The sequence below is a fragment of the Zootoca vivipara genome, chromosome 12 (genome assembly GCF_963506605.1).
Source record: "Zootoca vivipara chromosome 12, rZooViv1.1, whole genome shotgun sequence".
Classification (NCBI taxonomy): Eukaryota; Metazoa; Chordata; class Lepidosauria; order Squamata; family Lacertidae; genus Zootoca; species Zootoca vivipara.
In genome coordinates, this window is record NC_083287.1 from 24,124,697 (window position 1) to 24,145,016 (window position 20,320).

The 20,320-nt window shown below is 43.2% G+C and overlaps 1 protein-coding gene across 1 annotated transcript; it reads right to left on the reverse strand.

Annotated features, from left to right (window-relative positions):
* Positions 1 to 255: 255 nt before the first annotated feature.
* Positions 256 to 15,226, reverse strand: NPY (neuropeptide Y). The gene is made up of 4 exons (XM_035129635.2): positions 15,148 to 15,226; positions 13,347 to 13,534; positions 3,132 to 3,212; positions 256 to 456 (listed from the first exon to the last, which is right to left on the reverse strand). Exons 2-4 carry the CDS (start codon positions 13,532 to 13,534, stop codon positions 432 to 434), a joined length of 294 nt encoding a protein of 97 aa, XP_034985526.1. The 5' UTR covers positions 15,148 to 15,226; the 3' UTR covers positions 256 to 431.
* Between the last annotated feature and the right edge of the window lie 5,094 nt (positions 15,227 to 20,320).

Genomic DNA, 20,320 nt, shown 5'->3' on the forward strand with positions numbered 1-20,320 from the left:
CAAATAATGTTCTACAAAATAAATATTGAAAGTGAGTCCCGAGGCCAGAAAAATTGTCAAACAAATGTCACCTTTTACAACTACTGAAGTTGGTGCTATGATTGTTGTTCATGCTACTTGAGACAGTAAAGAGGTTGTAACTCAGTTTTAATAGCTTTTTAAAAAAAGAAACCCTTGCCCATTATAATGGGCCTTTTTTGACACACACACACACACACACACACACACACACACACTTAAAATGCTACCATTTGGAGTGCACAAGTAATTTATTTAAACAAATGTATGTACAAGGAGAAGGAAGGGAGAACTCTACAGAATTCAGTACGATGGCTGCATGCATTCGGTGGGTGTGATACTCCCAGCTGGTCTTCTTAGCAATGGGACATGAAGTGAAAACTAGGAAAAATACTGAAGATGGTTCATTCCCATCACCACATGGAAGGATCTTCGTACCTGTAGCACAGAGGAAAAACATATCCTGGTGGTCAGTGAGAGAATAGAAATATCTGAACTGTTTTTCAGGACTACTATAAGTTCACTCAAAGACATATACAATGAGTCACCATGTGCAACCCAATTTATAGTGTTTTTAGACAAGAAGGATTACAAGTCAGATTTGTACACAGAATAATGAAAATAACAGTTTTATTTTAAGAATGTTCTAGTTTGAATCCAGTGAAATCCTTGCATGAGCAGAACAATTTCTGCTTGCACCACATAACTTCTCTTCCATCTCCAACCTCCCACATGCACTGCCCTGAATCTGTTCTGGTAGATTTGGGAAGTACCCAGAGCACATGGGGTCCAGTGGCACACAGAGGGAGAAGAAGTTCTGTGGTGTGAGGGGGAGATGTTTTGCTCACACAACGGCTTTGTTGGATGTAGGGACAGATGGATGAGGAGCCCAAGAAGAACTTTTACAGAGGAGGGTGCTGTTCAACACAGGATGAGCCAAGTATCTGGTGTAGTGAGAGCCAGTGTGGTGTAGTGGTTAAGAGCGGTAGTCTCGTAATCTGGTGAACCGGGTTCGCGTCCCCGCTCCTCCACATGCAGCTGCTGGGTGACCTTGGGCTAGTCACACTTCTCTGAAGTCTCTCAGCCTCACTCACCTCACAGAGTGTTTGTTGTGGGGAGGAAGGGAAAGGAGAACGTTAGCTGCTTTGAGACTCCTTCGGGTAGTGATAAAGCGGGATATCAAATTCAAAATCTTCTTCTTCTGGTGCTAATTTCCTAGGAAGGCATGGAAGACACATCGCCTGCCCATATATATCAAGTGCCTTCTTCATGGAAAGGAGAGTCCTCCACTCTGATTTAGGCAAGTCTGAATTTAATTCTGCTGTAATGCAGCCAATCCAGTAAAATTATTGGTTTATATACCATTGAAGAAGACCACAAGGTTGAAATGCACCTGGGAACTGAATTGTTACTTTTTTTATCTTTAATTTACTTTAAAATATTCATAGGCCACTTCTCAGGGCAATTCCCATCCAAAGTGACTTTCCAACAACAAAAGAAAAAAGTAATAAAAATAAAAGTCAGCAACAAAAATGATAAAAAAACAACAAATGTATTTGAAATCAAAAGACCAATAGAACATAGCATTGCTCACCATGTTAATTGTGACTAGACTTATTTCTCTCTGTCTGTGTTGCAGATAATCACATTATTTTGTTAACTGTGTGTTGTAAATCGGAATCTGTGGGGTGGGGGGTGGGGGTGTAATATTCTAGTTTTGCCTTTAAGGTTTGATTATGTGCAAGCTGCAGTAGATGGAGTAAAAACTGTTGAATTGTATTATAACAGATTGTTCTTTGCTCTGAAGTGAGTCTCACTACTGGCTGGTATCTGGCTAAGTCTTCCTTAGTGTAGACCCATTGGAATCAATGGACTTAAGTTAGTCAAGGTTACAGGTAGGTAGCCGTGTTGGTCTGAGTCGAAGCAAAATAAAAAAATTCCTTCAGTAGCACCTTAAAGACCAACTAAGTTTATATTTTGGTATGAGCTTTCGTGTGGTATCTGAAGAAGTGTGCATGCACACGAAAGCTCATACCAAAATATAAACTTAGTTGGTCTTTAAGGTGCTACTGAAGGAATTTTTTTATTAAGTTAGTCAAATTCAGCAAATTTTAAACATGCATTTTTCACAGAATTCTTGAGCACTTGCTTAGCTCTCTGCCATTGAAACCACTGGTTTAGCTTTGGCAGAACATCATCCTGTTTGAATAAGGTAGATGCATGATGGCTTGGATGAAATTATATTCGGGGGGGGGGCAGAAGATATTTGCAATTCACTGAAGCCCAGCTCTTCATGTAACACTCTGTATGTTTGTAGCACAATTGCAGAATTACTAGTATCTATAGCTCTATTCTGGCATTATTTGGTTCAATGTTTGTCAACATAGGAGCAAGGAGTGAGATAATGTTCAGTAGCCCCCTTCTGACAATGTACGCCAGTGTGGTGTAGTGGTTAAGAGCGGTAGACTCATAATCTGGTGAACTGGGTTTGCTTCCCTGTTCCTCCACATGCAGCTGCTGGGTGGCCTTGGGTTAGTCACACTTCTCTGAAGTCTCTCAGCCTCATTCACCTCACAGAGTGTTTGTTGTGGGAGAGGAAGGGAAAGGAGATTGTTAGCTGCTTTGAGACTCCTTAGGGTAGTGATAAAGCGGGATATCAAATTCTTCAACTGTGTGTACAGCATGGTCGTACATAGTGGGGAGACCATCACATGTATATGTTGTATGCATGAAGGCTTCCCACAGATCTGGAACCCTATGGTTCTAGATCTTGGAGAACCCTGGTGCACACAACTACCGGTATACATGCAAAGTCCTGCTTCTCTACATGGTTGTTGGGGGAGAAGCATGCAATTTGCAGGTGGGGTAATTCATCATGATCCTACTATTTGGTCTCACATTGATGAAGATTTATGTAAACTGTTTGGTATTTAAAAATTTTTTTAATGTAAACTTCAACAAATTTTTTAGTCACTCCCCTGTGCAAAGTAAAAAAATTAACCTCTTATTCATTCATATATATTTTTTGTTACAAAAAGAAGGGTTGATAGTTTGGAGCAAGGGCTTAAGCAATTCACTGTTAATAATGATCACAAAAAGACTTTTATATTTACCTAGATCTAGGAATATTTTCTGTGCTTTCTCTCAACAAGAGGTCGGAGAGCATCGTCTCTGGGCTGGATCGCTTTCCATACCTGTTAAATCAGTTTTGTTTTTGTTTTTAAAAAAGTATCTTAAAAACAGATTAAGTTGAAACATTTCAATGCAAAAACATGACAAGAATTAAACCAGTCGAGTGTCTTATTCGGTCCTTCAACCACACAGGACTTCCCTCAAATTTCCCATATAATGCAGTGTGAACACACACAGCAGCCATAGTTCTGTGGCAGAAGCACATCTGCTGCTTGTAGGCATCTCCCTGGCATCTCCACTAAAAGGATCAGGTAGCAACCAATGTGAAAGACCCATGCCTGAGACCCCAGAGCAGATGCCCACCCAGATGTTGTGAGACCAGAAGGCGATCACCTGGTGGGGTGAAGCCACAGCAATAGCCTCCTGGCCGCAGCATTGAACTCTTGTGCTTTCTTCTCCACCCCTCCCCACAAGTCACAAGCCGTTATCAAGTTGGTTCCAATAATCTGCACTTACAGTTTTGTCGTTATCCTGGTTTGGTGAGCATGGCTAAAAAGTTAGTGCAAGTCAACCAATTTGAGTTTTGCTTCTTTGAATTACACAGGCCGGTGGGGTAGCTATTATAGCTTGCTAGCAATGCGTTGGATACTGTCATGCATTTCTAAAAACCAGTGCTTTTTTTCAGGGTATATTCAAGGGTACGCAGTACCGGCACCTTTTTTTTTTCCCCGAAATGAAAAGCACTGGTTAAAAGTGTGGCACTTACTGTAACAACTTCATGGTGAGTACCGGCACTTATTTTTCTAGAAAAAAAGCACTGACTAAAGCCACTTACCAATTTTCTTGGTCTAATCCCATATAGAGCTGGTTTTATTTATTTATTTATTTATTTATTTATTTATTTATTTATTTGGGGGAGTGATGGGTAAAAGAGAGCTTTTTTAAAACAACAACAACAACAACAACAAGGGACACTTTGTTCAAAGACATGGCATAGACAGAGGAAAAAACTGAAAGCATCTAACTCAGACAGGTAAAACTCACAATGATCTTAGGTACATAAAAATCAGAATGCTAAAAAATGTGACTCCTTGGAATTTCCAGAGGGCACAAAGCACTACACCTTGATTTTTGTGTGCTTCATTGTGTGAGGAACATAAACTGCGGAGAGTGTTGGAAGGGCTGCGAAGAGTGTTGGGAGTTGTGCTCAGAAGGCTGGCTTTGTACTTTTCTCAGATATAGCAAGCTTTCTTCCACACCATCGCCTCCCTCTTACTAAACTGGCAGGGGAAGGGAGTAGTATTCTGTGGTTCTCCCCAGCTGCCAAAATGTCTTGGGCCTCTCCCAGCTCCTCCACCATCTTGCAGCTGTTCTCCACTTTCCAGCAGAAGCAGCTGCGCGAAGCAGCTCCTCCAAAATCATAGAATTGTAGAGTTGGAAGGGACCCTGAGGATCATCTAGTCTAACCCTCTGCAAAGCATCAAACCTGCAACCTTGGCATTATCAGCACCATGCTCTAAGCCAGGCATAGGCAACCTTGGCTCTCCATATGTTTTGGAACTACAACTCCCATGATCCCTGACCACTGGCCCTGTTAGCTAGGGATCATGAGTTGTAGTTCCAAAACATCTGGAGAGCCAAGGTTGCCTAACCAAACCCACCCTTCCCTCAAGGAGCCCAGGCTGAGCACATAATTCCATCTTCCTCACAACAAGCCTGGGAGGGAGGGAGGGAGGGAGGTGAGGATTTGAGTGTGTTACTAATATGTATGTCATATATCGTTCAGCCTTACAGAAACCAAAGTTCTATTTTCCAGAGAGGAAAATGATATATGACAGTAAGAGCTGTTCGACAGTGGAATTTGCTGCCAAGGAGTGTGGTGGAGTCTCCTTCTTTGGAGGTCTTTAAGCGGAGGCTTGACAGCCATCTGTCAGGAATGCTTTGATGGTGTTTCCTGCTTGGCAGGGGGTTGGACTGGATGGCCCTTGTGGTCTCTTCCAACTCTATGATTTTATGAAACAGAGGCTGAAAGACAGACTTTTAAAACCCTCTAGACCAGGGTCCCCAAACTAAGGCCCGGGGGCCGGATGCGGCCCAATCACCTTCTAAATCCGGCCCACGGACGGTCCGGGAATCAGCATGTTTTTACATGAGTAGAATATATCCTTTTATTTAAAATGCACCTCTGGGTTATTTGTGGGGCCTGCCTGGTGTTTTTACATGAGTAGAATGTGTGCTTTTATTTAAAATGCATCTCTGGGTTATTTGTGGGGCATAGGAATTTGTTCATATATTTTTTTCAAAATATAGTCCGGCCCCCCACAAGGTCTGAGGGACAGTGGACCGGCCCCCTGCTGAAAAAGTTTGCTGACCCCTGGGACCCCTGAGAGGGCAGAAGTACAAATTATTAAGCATGTACAGTAATACTTCCAGTTACATAAAGTTCGGGGTGCGAAAGCGGCAAACCCGGAAGTATTTTACCAAGTTTGCCACGCGCGCATGCGCAGAAGCGGTCCTCAGGTTGCGGAAACCTCGAGATCCGACCGGACCTCCGGAATGGATCCCATCCACAACCAGAGGTACCACTATATTAGAATTCCCATGGTACTGTAGAACAAAGTCTAACTAAGCCTAACAAACTGTCTTCAGAGGACTAAAAAACAAAATCCCAGTCAGAAGATCCTGGGAAGCTCGAAAACAGGACAAGATGGTGATAAACATCCCCTGCTTGTCTCATTTGACCCTTGATGGACACGACCATGTTAATGGCACAGGAAGGCCCATAAGCTCAGTGAAAGAGCACATGCACTGCTTAAGAAACGTGCTAGGTTTATTCCCCAACTTTGCTAGGTAGGGCTCAAAAAGACCTTCAGTGGTACCTTGGTTCCCGAATGGCTTAGTTGCCGAACAAATCGGCTCCTGAACACCACAAAACTGGAAGTAAGTGTTCCTGCTTGTGAACGATTTTCAGAAGCCGAACGTCCAACACGGTTTCTGCTAGAGCCAGTGTGCTGTAGTGGTTAAGAGCGGTAGACCCATTTTCCCCATTGCAGTTGTACATACTAGCTTCACTATAATAAAGGCATTCCCTTTTGCATTCAGCCAATGAGATTTCTTTATGCCATACAGACAAAGCATTTCTGAAGTGAAGAATCTGAAGAGAACCAGCTGCTTTAATCAACCACCCATACAATAATTTAATGAAGCATAATGCTAAGCTCAAATGTTCCTCTAGCCCCAAATGATCTGAGGCTTGCTTCTGCTTCTGCTTCCTTTCTCCAGTGAATTGAGGCATGGCCAGAGCTTCAGCGATAGAATGAGTTAATATCCTTAAGGAAAATGCCTGGGCTTTTTATATTAGTTTACCAAATTAAGACTCTGATCCTGCTGCCCATTATGAGCCCAAACCCTTGTTGATGTCAATTAATAGTACTTCTGGATGATGTCTTTCACAATAAAGAGGAGAATCAGCTGCAGTAAATATAATGGAATTCAAGGAAAATTGCCACCCACTCTTGCTTGAATGCCATAAACCAGGACCCCAATTTAAAAGAGAAAGAACAGCTTTAATACCATGAGACTCAGTTCATTTGTTATGTTGCATCTTGCAGTCCCAAAACAGATGTGTTCTCTAGAATTTCCCCCTCACCATGAGAGATTTTTTTAACCTAGTAATAATAATTAATGATGATGATGATGATGATGATGATGTATTATTTATACCCCACCCATCTGGCTGGGTTTTCCCAGCCACTGTGGGCTGCTCCCAACAGAACACCAATAACAATAATAAAAAAGCAACAACATCAAACATTAAAAGCTTCCCTAAACAGGGCTGCCTTCAGATGTCTTCTAAAAGTCAGATAGTTGTTTATTTCCTTGACATCGCCTTCCACAGGGCGAGCGCCACTACCAAGAAGGCCCTCTATCTGGTTCAACGAGGAGTCTTATGGAACTATTTTTAAAAGAACAAACTGGAAACCTACCTTTGTGTGTGTGTGTGTGTGTTTTACATCATCTCATGAGTGAATAACCCTAACATAGCTGCCAAGTTTTCCCTTTTCTTGCGAGGAAGCCTATTCAGCATAAGGGAAAATCCCTTAAAAAAAGGGATAACTTGGCAGCTATGAACCCTAACCGACCCTATGTCTGTTGACTCGGAAGAAAGCCCTATTGAATTCCATGGGGTTTACTCCTCCAAGGTATGTAGCTGCCTAGGATGGCAGCCAAAGACTGTTTTGATCTCTAGTTCAGTTTTCCAAGAAGAACCAATGGTGGTAAGATGCTGTTACTAGAGGTAGATTCAGATGGTCATGCTATTTGTGGAACGATCGCCAGGGATCGGGGCGAAATTTGGTCTGCTTCACTCTGCAATTCACAGTTCCTGAACCAACAGGCAAACTGAATGTGACGCAGTTGTGCTTTTCCAGCTCGCACTCTGCCTCCACTGTCTGGGGCAGCAAAGCTTCTAAATTTCAGTTGCTTGAAACCACAGAAGTGGAGAGTACTCCTATGTCTGGGTCTCTCCTCTGAAAGTTATGGTGCAGTTTTCCAACCCAAAGAGAGGCACAAGATTGTGCTTATATCAGGAGGGAGGGAGCACAAAAATGCATGTCACAACACACAAATATACATCATGTTGCAGAAAACATGTGCTTTAAATGGGCCTTGAATGTGTGGTGTGAACACAGCCGACGTCACAAATAGCATCAAACATCGCTGGCAGACACTGCTGGAGTTTCATTAACTGCTAGAGTGCTGCTGAGCCATGTCACATGGGGAGAAGGAAGAGGCTGTGGGCTGAGCTGAAAGCAAAGCTTTTGAGCTGCAAAGAATCTACTGTTGGTGTTTTTTTGTGTGTGGGGAGGCAACACACAAAAACACACTTTTTGTTGCTGGTAAGGGGTGTTTGAATGTTCTGTTGTAAGAAACGCTTTTGAGATATTTCTCATGGTGTAAGATATTTGGCACATAGAAATCCCTCAGAAGGTTCATTCACAACATACACTCACACCAGAAGACCCCCACATCACGGGGGTTAAATGGGTTATTTCTGTATGTTGCTATCGCTGGTTTGGCTATTGCTCAGACACTACAGCCCTAAGCCTGTATAGGTGATTCTTAGAAGCCAAACAAGGCACAGAGGATGAGATCTGGTTGGAAAACCAGCTCCTCCCCTCTCTCTGTTGCGTTATCTCCCACTGTGGGAAATGCTCAGATGAGAGATGAATCAGACCAGAGGCCCATCGAGTCCAGCAATCTGCTTTCGCAGCTACCAACCAAACACCCACAGGGAGGGCTTGAGCAGAGTGGCACTCTCCCACTCAGGATCCTCTCATCACGATACCACCTTCAACACTGAAGGCAGTATATAGCCATCGTGGTTAGTCACCATTGAGAGCCTCAGCCTGGTCCGCCCCCAACCCCCACCTCCTGAAGTTTTCCAATTGCCTTTTTTTAAAAGCCATTGAAGTTGGCAGCCATCACTGCATCTTGTGGCAATGAATTCCATAGCTCAGCTATGCCCTCAGTCTTCCAGCATTCAGCTTCGTTGGGTGGTCTGGGCTGTACATTATGGGAGAGGAAGAAAATTGCCTCTCATTCTGCTTTCCCTACGCTATGCACAATTTTGGCAAACATCGGTCTCATCCACCTTTGCTCTCCTGTTTTGCTAGAGACGTAGCAGATTGCCTCCAGATTGTGTCTTCTTCTACAAAAGGAGATGAGGGCTTGAAACAGACAGAGGTTTGGTATTCTCATTTGTTTCTCGTTTGCCCGATAGGTGTTCTTTGTTGAAAAGTGGTACATTCCACCCTCTCTTAAAACGTTTTCACATGCAAGGCTTAAATCAGGTTTTGTTTTAATTGTTCCTTCATGGAAATGTACAACTTACGCTGGTTGCAATGTGCATTTCACTTCAAAAAAATGGCCTGTTTTCTATCCAAGATTAATATTTACATCCCGCAAAAATTGTGAACGGAAAGCTATGGGCATTTCCCCCCTCCCCAAAGTCTTCTGTAGAAGTGGTCTAATTAGACAAAATATACTGGTGGAAACACATTTTCCCACTTCATCCTCTTCTTATGCCTGGCACTTTGATGAGGAATCAATTTATCTGAATCATAAAATTGTAACATGGGAAGGGACCCCAAGGGTCATCTAGTCCAACCCCCTGCAATGGGGGAATCTCAACTAAAGCATCCATGACAAATGACCATCCAACCTCTGCTTAGAAATCGCCAAGGAAGGAGAGTCCACCACCTCCCAAAGGAGTCAGTTCCACTGTTGAACAGCTCTTATTCCATTGCTTCTAAATGCTTTGCTATTTGTTCCTTATCAAGAATGCTGTACAGTATTCCTTTTTCAAGTTAATAAAGAAATACAGTTATCTCCTTTTCTCTTCCTTTATTTCTCTTTTTTTTCGCAACACACACAGTGACGGGGAGCTGGCTCTTCTGACCAGAGATGGACAAATTGGTCAATTTCAGTTTCTCTCTGTTCCTAATTTTTCCACCATTATGTTCTGTCCACCACATTTCTGCCCCAGCCTGGCAACTATTTTTGTCAACACGTTTGGTGTGCATTTCTCCTAATATACACATTTTTGTATGCAGTTTCCCCTACTATAATGCAATTCTGTAAGCTTTTTTCACTAGCGTACAGTACGCATGATTATGCACACTCTCACATGTTTTGGCATTGCAAAATCCTTTTTTTTAAAAAAAATCACATTTCAAAGGATATCTACATTTCAATTCACCTGTTGTTTTCGGAAGTGTGAATCAGGTAGATTTGCATTAAAATATGAACCGAAATTACCGAAATTCTCTCTCAGTGTGTGACATATATGTAATTTTCTTACAGATCTGTTCCTTTTTTTTCCCTGGAGCTCTTCAAGTACCAAACCCTACAAAGGGCTGGATTTTCACACAAGGCTGGATTGTCTGGAAGAACAATCCTGACTTGCTCTTTGTATGCACACATGGAGAGATGTGATAAAAATAAAAGAATGAGTGACTCACTTATACAATACAGGCAATAGTAAATATACCTGAAAAAATTGCAACGATTACTGGAAATTGTGCTTGTTATATCTAAGATCCATTGGCTCACACTTTTTCTTGTGAGCACATGCCATTAAACTCCTTTTGATAAGAGGCCTTTCCTTTGGGCTCTTCATCGGGGGTTGGGGTGGGGAGTTATTGCACAGACACTACCGGTAAGTTACCAGTTTGCTAAGGCATCTTTAACAAGATGAAATGATCATTCTGCCTTCTAATCCAATCCCCCCCCAACTGTGAGTGCACAGAACCAGTAGCAACCTAATTAAAACTATCTCCTCTGGTTTGAATAGTAAATCAATTAGGACATGAACCAAGCCTGGACTGGGACTAAATGGGACAACATCTAATAACCATTTGAATTAAGTTATTATGGCCGTCCAAATGGAGAGATTATTCCTCGGAATTTTAATTTTTATTTGAACTTTGAAATTGATGCCATAGAAGAACGTCTCTCTCCCATCACGAGGATGCAATCTCTTTTCCCCTTCTCCTAAAAGGATAATTCCAGCCTAATCTTTATCATACATACATTCTAAAGGCCTGTAACTGAAGATATTTAATTTCTTCTCCTTCCATTTTTTTTAAAATCCACTTTTTAACTAAAAAAAAAGCTTTAAAAGTGGGGAACAATGAAACCATTAATTACTATAAAATATAAGACAAAATTTATCCAAAATAGTCCAATAAGTGCATCAGAAAAAGGGATATATAATCTAAAATTGTTTTTTTAAAAAAAAACCAAACTTTTTTATATTTAAAAAAATCTACCAATTGCCTAAACAAAAACGTTTGAACTGTTTGACTGAATGGATCAAGTTTCTGAACCTGCTGGATCTAAGGCAGCACAAGGCTTCTCTACTATAGGAACACAGGTGGGGAATAAGTGTCATTGGAGGATGAATGGTGCAATTCTATATAATGCACGCTCTTGCGACCAGTTTCCCAGAGAGGTTGCTAAATGGCATTTTTTGCACATTAAACATTAAACAGTCCAAGCCTATGATTGTTTACCCGAATGATGAACGTATGGAACAAATATCCCGCCCTGCACTTTCTGAAGTAAGTCTCAGCCTTTTAGTCCTTACATTTATAGATACTTCCATTGGGCTGGAATGAAGGGGGAGGGAGTTTTAAAAGATGAGGGTGGTTTGGAAGAGGCTTTGCTTCTCATGGTGAACACCAGGGGTAGCCAATATGGTACTCTCCAGATGTGTGAATTCAACACCCATCTGCTCTCTCCAGCTTGGCCAATTGTCAGGGGTGATGGGAGTTGTAGTCCAACATCTGGGAAGCTCCAGATTAAAAATAATTTCTTAAATTGTGTGTCTTTGTTTCTCAATTTGATCCATTTACAAATTTACATGGTTTTGTATGTATTGTGTGTGTGTGTTTTTGTGCATTGTGACCTGCAATTATTTTTATTGATTATTGTTTAGTAATTATGTAATAGTTACAGGTAGGTAGCCGTGTTGGTCTGAGTCGAAACAAAATAAAAAAAAATTCCTTCAGTAGCACCTTAAATACCAACTAAGTTTTTATTTTGGTATGAGCTTTCATGTGCATGCACGTCATTGTTAAGTGTGGATTGCTGTCTAATTAATATTTGCTGGTATTTTGAGAGTTATTTTTATTGGCCACTTTTATATTCTGATGGATTGTTGACTATTAATTTATTTGATATAAGTCGCTTATTGTGTTTTTATTATGACATTTTTTTGGTATTGGAACAAATTATCATAAGGTGTGTGATCTTTTGTTTTTGTAAACTGCCTTGAGTATAGCAATATAAAATGGCAGTATACAAATTAAAAGTGAAATGACGTGAAAATGAAACATCAGCTGCCCCTTGAGGGGTGAGATTACCCAGCAGCACCAACTCCATGTCCACTGAGGGAGAAATAATAGCATTGCTGCGCACCTAAACTATTGCACTGTAACTATGAGAGAACAGCTGTTTGCTTAAATGACAACAGATGATCACTATTAGGAACAAGGAAGGATTAAGGTGATAATAGAGAAAATGCATGAATACAACAGTTAGGAATGAACCTCATCTGGATTCCCAGAAGTAAAGGGATGAGCAAATAGCAAGTAATGGAAACACCCCTGAGTTTGTTATAGGTTCTAGGATCCTATGCATTTATTTAATTGTTGAGTAGAAGGGAAGAGGTTTACCAGGTACAGCTTGCCCTGTCATAGTACTGCAGAAGTGACAAATGTGCAATGGTAATAATAATAATAATAATAATAATAATAATAATAATAATATATTGCCTTTCTACACAACAAAGTAGGACCTAATAGCAATTCAAGGTAAAAAATAAGCGATAGGCTGCATTTTTCATTTTTATATTTCCATGCGGGATGAGTGGGTGTGCCACTAGAACAGGCATCCCCAAACTCGGCCCTCCAGATGTTTTGGGACTACGATTCCCATCATCCCTGACCACTGGGTCCTGTTAGCTAGGGGTGATGGGAGTTGTAGTCCCAAAACATCTGGAGGGCCGAGTTTGGGGATGCCTGCACTAGAATGAGGCTGGGGGCCCTTCAAATATGTTGTCGCTCTTCCTACCCTGTTTCCCCTATTTTAGGACGTAGTCATAAAATAAGCCATAGCAGGATTTTTAAGCAGTCAAGGAATATAAACCATACCACAAAAATAAGACATAGTGATAGGGGCAGCAGCAATGCCGGCCGCGGCAGGAGGAGGAGGAAAAAAATAAGACATCCCTTGAAAATAAGCCATAGTGTGTGTGTGTGTTTTTTAGGAAAAATAATTATAAGAAAGTGTCTTATTTTCGGAGAAACACGATATGTGCATTGCACATTCTGGAATTGGGCAGGCTATAAATCAGGGGTGGCTAACCTATAGTCCTCCATATCATGTTGGATGACAACTGCCATCATCCTTAACCATTGACAATGCTGATGGGAGCTGATGGGAGCGAGGATTCGGCAACATCTGGGGGGCCACAGGTTAGAACCGCCTGATGAAACTCACGATGAAGAACTAACATTGTATCACATCCGGCGGTCGTGTAATGGATCTGTGTTATGTGGTAGGTGTCCTTAACCACGACGTCGCTCTTGCCACCCAGAGTGACGGTGGCGATGCCCCCTTTTGGCACCTACCTCTGTCGTGTGATGAGGTTGATGTAATGCCTCAGTGCCGAGTAGTATCTGGCCATGTCTTCTGCAGGGGCATCCTCGCCAGGACTGTCCGGTTTGGATGGATATGCTTCTGCCAGAGTCCCCAGGCAGATCAGCAGGCACAGGGCAAGCGTCATTGCGGACAGCCACAACCGCATCATTCCTTGCATCTATAGGACACCAGGTAAGGATGCGGGGTGAAAGGGTGAGGCCAGGCCAGGCAAGGCAAGGCAGAAAACATCACATTAACTATTTCTCGCTAACCATTGTTTTGGGGGCGGGGGCAAAAAGACAGTGAAACGAGTGGTCCCCGGTCCCTTGTTGTATTCAGAAGAACCCATCAACTAGCAAAACTACTCTGATTTATTGAATATTGTCTGTCCTTGACTAAATTCCTTCTAAAGCAAGACTTCCTTGGAGAACAAGCCAAATGACCACCTAGTGTGCCAATTGGTTGTAGTTTCTTAATGGGGAGAGATAAGTGTGGTTTGTAGGTTTTATGGTTTGAACTGACTACACTGTGCCCCCCATTTTAAAAAAAATGAAGGGGGCATAGACATGTTTTAAACAGCTAAATAAAATTAATCACTCAGGACATGCTCCAAGACTGCATTGTGGTGGTGTTGGAAATGGATTCTGGGACCAGGCAGTCTAAATCCAGCCCTGTATTTCCCATATTTAGAATCAGCATTAGACGACATTCCTTTTGGTTGTGTACGTATGTTCGTTAATTAAACTTCAAAGGATTTTACAGAGTTCGTAAGTCGTTCTTTCATTTCTGCTTCGTAAAGAATAAATCTAGGAAGCTTAACAGCTTTCCCACCCTTTCTCCAAGTACATTGCTTCAGTCAACATTCTGGTTTTGTTTTGTTTTATAGTCTCTCTTAAATTCTATCTTATAAATAAATAAATAAGTCATCATGGAAATCCCAGCAACCTTCCCCTCAAGGTTCCCTTAGAAAAAGGAACAAACCCCATTGAACTGGCAAGTTTTTTTCCTTTGGAGAAGGGAGTTTATGTTTGTAATAAGCAGTGTGAGGAAGAACTATTGGTTCCTCTGGCTCAGTATTGCGGACAAAAGCAGGTGTTTTGCTCTGCCACTGAACTAGAAGACAATAGGCAACATTTGATGGGTTCCAAATGTTATTATGCCCCAGATCAACCATTCGTGTTCCTCCTAGTGGTTCATCATAACCTTCCCCAGTGAAAAGGCTCAAACAGCCAGTGTCCATAGGAAGGGAACTCCAATCCCTGAAAAGCAGGCAAACGTGGGAAGGGGGAAAAAAAGTTATTTTCACAAAGGAATTTGTTTAAAATCCAGGAATGGCGACCGAGAACTTTCAAGCCGACTGGCGCCATGCAAAGCATTAAGGACTTGGGAGCAGATTGAATTCTGTGGGACACCGATCTACTCGAAAGTGAGTCCCATTGATCCCAGTGGGGCTTACTCCCAAGGAAGTGGCTGCAGCCTGGCAGCCTTCTTCCGGAGCAAACTCTAACGCGAAGGAGGAGTGCGCGGCGGAGAAAAAGTTGCAAGAAGCCTTGGGAACACGTCAAATCTTTGACGAGTGGAGAAAAGATGGGAAACCCCGAAAAGAAAAGAAAATACCTCCGGAGGTTTAAGCACCGATGAGATTGGAAAGCGAGTTAAAACCCTAAAGAGGGGGTGTTTTTAGCAGATAGAGAGGAGAAGTGTCCTGGGAAACTTAGGAGGAGCAGGACAAATGGAGAAAGAGAGATGGGGATGTGAGATGACGCGCGGAGAGGGGAGACGAGGACTCACCGTGTGTGTGGCTGAGGTTCTCTGGCGGTGCTGCTGCTCCGGAGTGTGGCTTGGGCGTCGCTTCCTTCGCGAAGTGGCTCCGCTCTCCAATGTGGGGCTGTGCGCCTCGGCGAGGTTTTTTATGGCTTTTCCAGCAGGCGGGAGGGGCTTCGAGCGATCACGCAGCGCTGACTCCGAGCCCCCCCCCCCCCCGTCTCCATCACCGCCTCTCCGCCTGCGCCCCCCTTCTGCCCTAGGATTGGCGATCGCTTGACATGGACATGGGGGGTGAGGGAAGGGGGGAGAGGGAAGGAAAGGGGGTCCGTGGGAGGGGAGCCCGACTTAGCTCGGCCTTCTCCAGCCAGGCGCTAGAGGCCCCTCGATCACTCCAGAGAAAGTTTTTGGTTTGGTTTTGAAATGGCCCACCAACACACTCGCGGCAATTTTGGCATTTCATCCGCCAAAATTGCTGCCAGTGGATGGAGCCAAGAATTTGACACTTCCTTCCTTAGGGCATCCGGGATCCTCACTCCATCCATGCTCCCTAAACAGAACGAAATGGAGGGGAGCCATTTCATCAATGGGAACTAGGGACACTCAGATGTCTGGTTGGCAAAGCAGGATTTGAAACGCAGGCAAATGGCCACACACACACACACACGCGCGCGGTCTGTAAACTTCAAAGGGAGACTAAATGCTTTTCCTGCTTGCACCGAAGAGATTCAAATGCTAGGACCTGACAGGCGGCATCTGAAAAGCTGCCCGCCCCTTTCACTGATCTCGAAGCAGAGAAGACAATGATCCCTTCGAGAGCTCAGCCCTTCTTGTAATCCCATGCGGCGGCTGCAGGGTGGCAAACGCACAAATCCGAAGATTGAGTCCTGCCAAATTTCGTCTACAAAGCTCCCACCCACCGAAGAGAGGCAAAGAAAGACTCCTTAGCATTCCACGCAGATTTCACCAACATATCCCTAGACTTCACACATTACTTTTCGGACACAGAGATTAATTTCCATTTGAGTGGGGGGGGGAGCAGATGTGCGTCCTAAGTAGGCTACATAAATGTATGTGCATACTGTATATCAGTTGTGGGAAGTAATTAGAAGAAGTGACCACATATGCGGCTTCCTTGGGAAAATGCATTCACTAACCTGTGTTAGACGCCTGCTTCTTGGGAGAAAAGCAATGACAAACCTAGACAGCATCTTAAAAAGCAGAGACATCACCTTGCCAACAAAGGTCCGTATAGTTAAAGCTATGGTTTTCCCAGTGGTGATGTATGGAAGTGAGAGCTGGACCATAAAGAAGGCTGATCGCCGAAGAATTGATGCTTTTGAATTATGGTGCTGGAGGAGACTCTTGAGAGTCCCATGGACTGCAAGAAGATCAAACCTATCCATTCTGAAGGAAATCAGCCCTGAGTGCTCCCTGGAAGGACAGATCGTGAAGCTGAGGCTCCAATACTTTGGCCACCTCATGAGAAGAGAAGAATCCTTGGAAAAGACCCTGATGTTGGGAAAGATTGAGGGCACTAGGAGAAGGGGACGACAGAGGACGAGATGGTTGGACAGTGTTCTCGAAGCTACGAACATGAGTTTGACCAAACTGCGGGAGGCAGTGCAAGACAGGAGTGCCTGGCGTGCTATGGTCCATGGGGTCACGAAGAGTCGGACACGACTAAACAACAACAACAACAACCTGTGTTGTGACGCACAGTTCTAAAAGTGCAATTCTCTTTGGCCAACGAATACACCCAGGCGCTGTTCCATACACAAAGCTCTCACATTTCAAGGGTAAGCTCTCAGTACGTACTGTATATGGGATGCGGTTATTGCACCCATATGCAACGTGTGGCAAGGAATTATTCGGGTTGATATTGCTTCGAATGGCTAAATAGCAAATTGGTGTTTGTCCTGATTCCAATCAATCCCATAGAATGTGGAGATGTGGACAGGTGTGACATTGACACATGTTATCTGTGTGAGAAAGATGCTCCAGTTCTTGGGATCCTGTTTTCTGTCCCTTGTGAAGCCATTAGAGCCACACACTGGATTCCAAATATAGCCACACCAATGATTTATATCATTGTGATAACCCACCAGGGGTTTTCAGTCTATTTTTAAATTCTTCTCCATTTTTTAAGCCATTCTTCAACTGAGGTAAGAAATCAAACTTGAAAATTCAGTGAAACTCTCATGTATTGAGTTTCATAGAACCATAGAGTTGGAAGGGACCCTGAAGATCATCTAGTTTCAACCCCCTGCAATGCAGGAATATGCAGCTGTCCCTTACAGACATTGGCATACCTTGCCATTATCTGCACGACACTCTAACCAACTAAGCAATTTGCTTTTTTTGTTCCCTGAACTTAACATTACTTTTGAGGTGGCCAAGGGGTTTGCACGGGTTATTTTTTTAATTCTACAAATCCTCTCACCAGTGGTCTGTATTTATGCAGCCTTCCCAGGTGCCTGAGGATCAATCATAGCCTAAGGAAAGGTCTCACAGGACTCTTTCAGACCAGGAAGTGCAGGCAGCTGAGGAGGCTGCAGAGGGCTGCAGAGACGTTTCCTGTAAAAAAAACCAGAAACATGCCTCTTCTTTGGCCATCTTGACATTATAAGGTATCCTCAAAACCCAGGACAATGGAGAGGCTAAAGGAATTCTAAATTTCCCCAAGGTTGAGGCAGAAAAATGAAAGCCCTTTTTTTCACAGATGAAGAAAACTTTGAAGCCATTGGAAGACAGATTTCATCACAGCAGTAGAAATCCTACTGAGTACAGTGGGACTCAGCTCTGAGGTTGGTTTGTATCATATTGCAGCCTTAATGTCTTCTTTCCATGGCTCCAACATATGAGCTGCCACTGTCTGTGAGCTTTTCACTGTGCCTCGGGATCTCTTTCCAAGGTGGTTGCAGCCAGCACAGAGCAAAGGGCATTTTATTTACAGTGAGCATAAATTGCTTTGCACTCTTGTAAAGTGCTTGCGGCAGGGAAGAAGCCTCACCAGAAACAGCATGGCGGGGAGAAAGTTATAGATAAGAAAGTGGCACATGAGATGGAGTTGGGAAGGGAAAATTCTCCCTTGTTTTGCTGATTGGGTACCTTGAAGGCTCACCCCGTCATGGGGATTCGAACCGCCAACCTTCTGATCGGCACATCAAAGTGCAAGTCCAGTAGTACCTCGGTTTACAAACACAATTGGTTCCGGAAGTCTGTACTTAACCTGAAGCGTACTTAACCTGAAGCGAACTTTCCCATTGAAACTAATGGAAAGTGGATTAATCTGTTCCAGACGGGTCCGCGGAGTACTCAACCTGAAGCGTACTTAACCCGAGGTATGAGTGTAATTGGTTCCGGAAGTCCGTACTTAACCTGAAGTGAACTTTCCCATTGAAAGTAATGGAAAGTGGATTAATCCGTTCCTGACAGGTCCATGGAGTACTTAAACTGAAAATACTCAAACCGAGGCGTACTTAAACCGAGGTATGACTGTAGATAAACAGGTACCGCTACAGCGGGAAGGTAAACAGCGTTTCTGTGTGCTGCTCTGGTTCACCAGAAGCAGCTTAGTCATGCTGGCCACATGACCTGGAAGCTGTATGCCGGCTCCCTCGGCCAGTAAAGCGAGATGAGCGCCACAACCCCAGAGTTGGTCACGACTGGACCTAATGGTCAGGGGTCCCTTTACCTTTTTTACCTTGAAGGCAGGTTGGAGGAACAGACTGTACCCCTTGACATTTCAAGCCAAAACATTGGTTATAGACCTCCAGATCATAAGAATGTACTACCCAGGAATGCTCATCAGATTGCCTTTATTGTATTAACAGCATCCACATGTGGCCTACACAGCTTGAGTAAGAGACGCAAATGCATTTTTTTGAATCATTTATGAAATCTAAAGCTGGCCACACTCCTAGCATACCTAGGACCTAGCATACCTAGGACCACACATTATCATGATGTTAGGAACCGCATCTGGGGGTGGGCATTCATTAATAGGGATTTTTGTCTGGAGCAGAAGATGAGAGGAGGGGTTAACTGTTTAATTCCAGTATACCTGAAGGAGCGTCTCCACCCCCATCGTTCAGTCTGAACAGTGAGGTCCAGCTCTAAGGGCCTTCTGGCAGTTCCTTCCTTCCGAGAAATGAAGTTACAGGGAACCAAACAGAGGGCCTTCTCGGTAGTGGCGCCCACCCTGTGGAATGCCCTCCCATCAGATATCAAGGAAATCAACAACCATCTGACTTTTAGAAGACATCTGAAGGCAGCCCTGTTTAGGGATGTTTTAATGTTTGATTTTTGATCCTGTTTTTAATATTTTTTTGGAAACTGCCCAGAGTGGCTGGGGAAACCCAGCCAGATGGGCATTTTATTTATTTATTTCATTATTATTATTATTATTATTATTATTAATATTATTATTACCTCATGCAGTCACAAATGAAAAGTGCCTCTCTCCGTCCCCCCGCCATGCATGTGCACACTGACTACTAGGGCTGGGCGATGTATCGATACATCATCCAAAATCTGTGAAGTCCACATTGTGATAACAGTTTCATAATATCTGACATGGTGATATATCACGATATATCACAATGTGTGTGTGTGTGTATGCGCGCGCGCTATGGGGGGGGGAATCACAATATGGGGGAAACTGTGGAGCTGATCATCACTTCTCTCATGTTACTCTGCACTAGAAATTAACAGCTGTAACAATATGTTAAAGGGAATTAAAAATGTATCAGTTTCAGACCCCTAAGTAGCAGCAGTTGCCAGGACATTACCCTGTGCGTTTCTGTGTACCATATTTACTCGAATGTAATGCACACCTTTTTTTGGTCAAATTACGTCACAAAAATTAGGGTGTGTGTTAGATTTGAGGACACATTTACATTCGCCAGCAAATACTTTTTTGGTTTCAAGGTTTTGAAAATTGAGGTGCTCATTAGATTTGATGGCACATTAGATTCGTGTAAATACGGTAGTTACATCCTTACTTCAGTCATTGTGACATATTGGTATCACGGTGTTTAGCTGGTGATATATCACGATGTTGAAAGCCAGGTATCACCCAGCCCTACTGACTGCTATTATTCTGAGAAGGAAAGTTCCCATAGGTACTCGGGAGTAAGTCCCATTGAATATTGGTACTTACTTCAGAGTTCCTAGAATCAGGATGGAGTCATTTGTA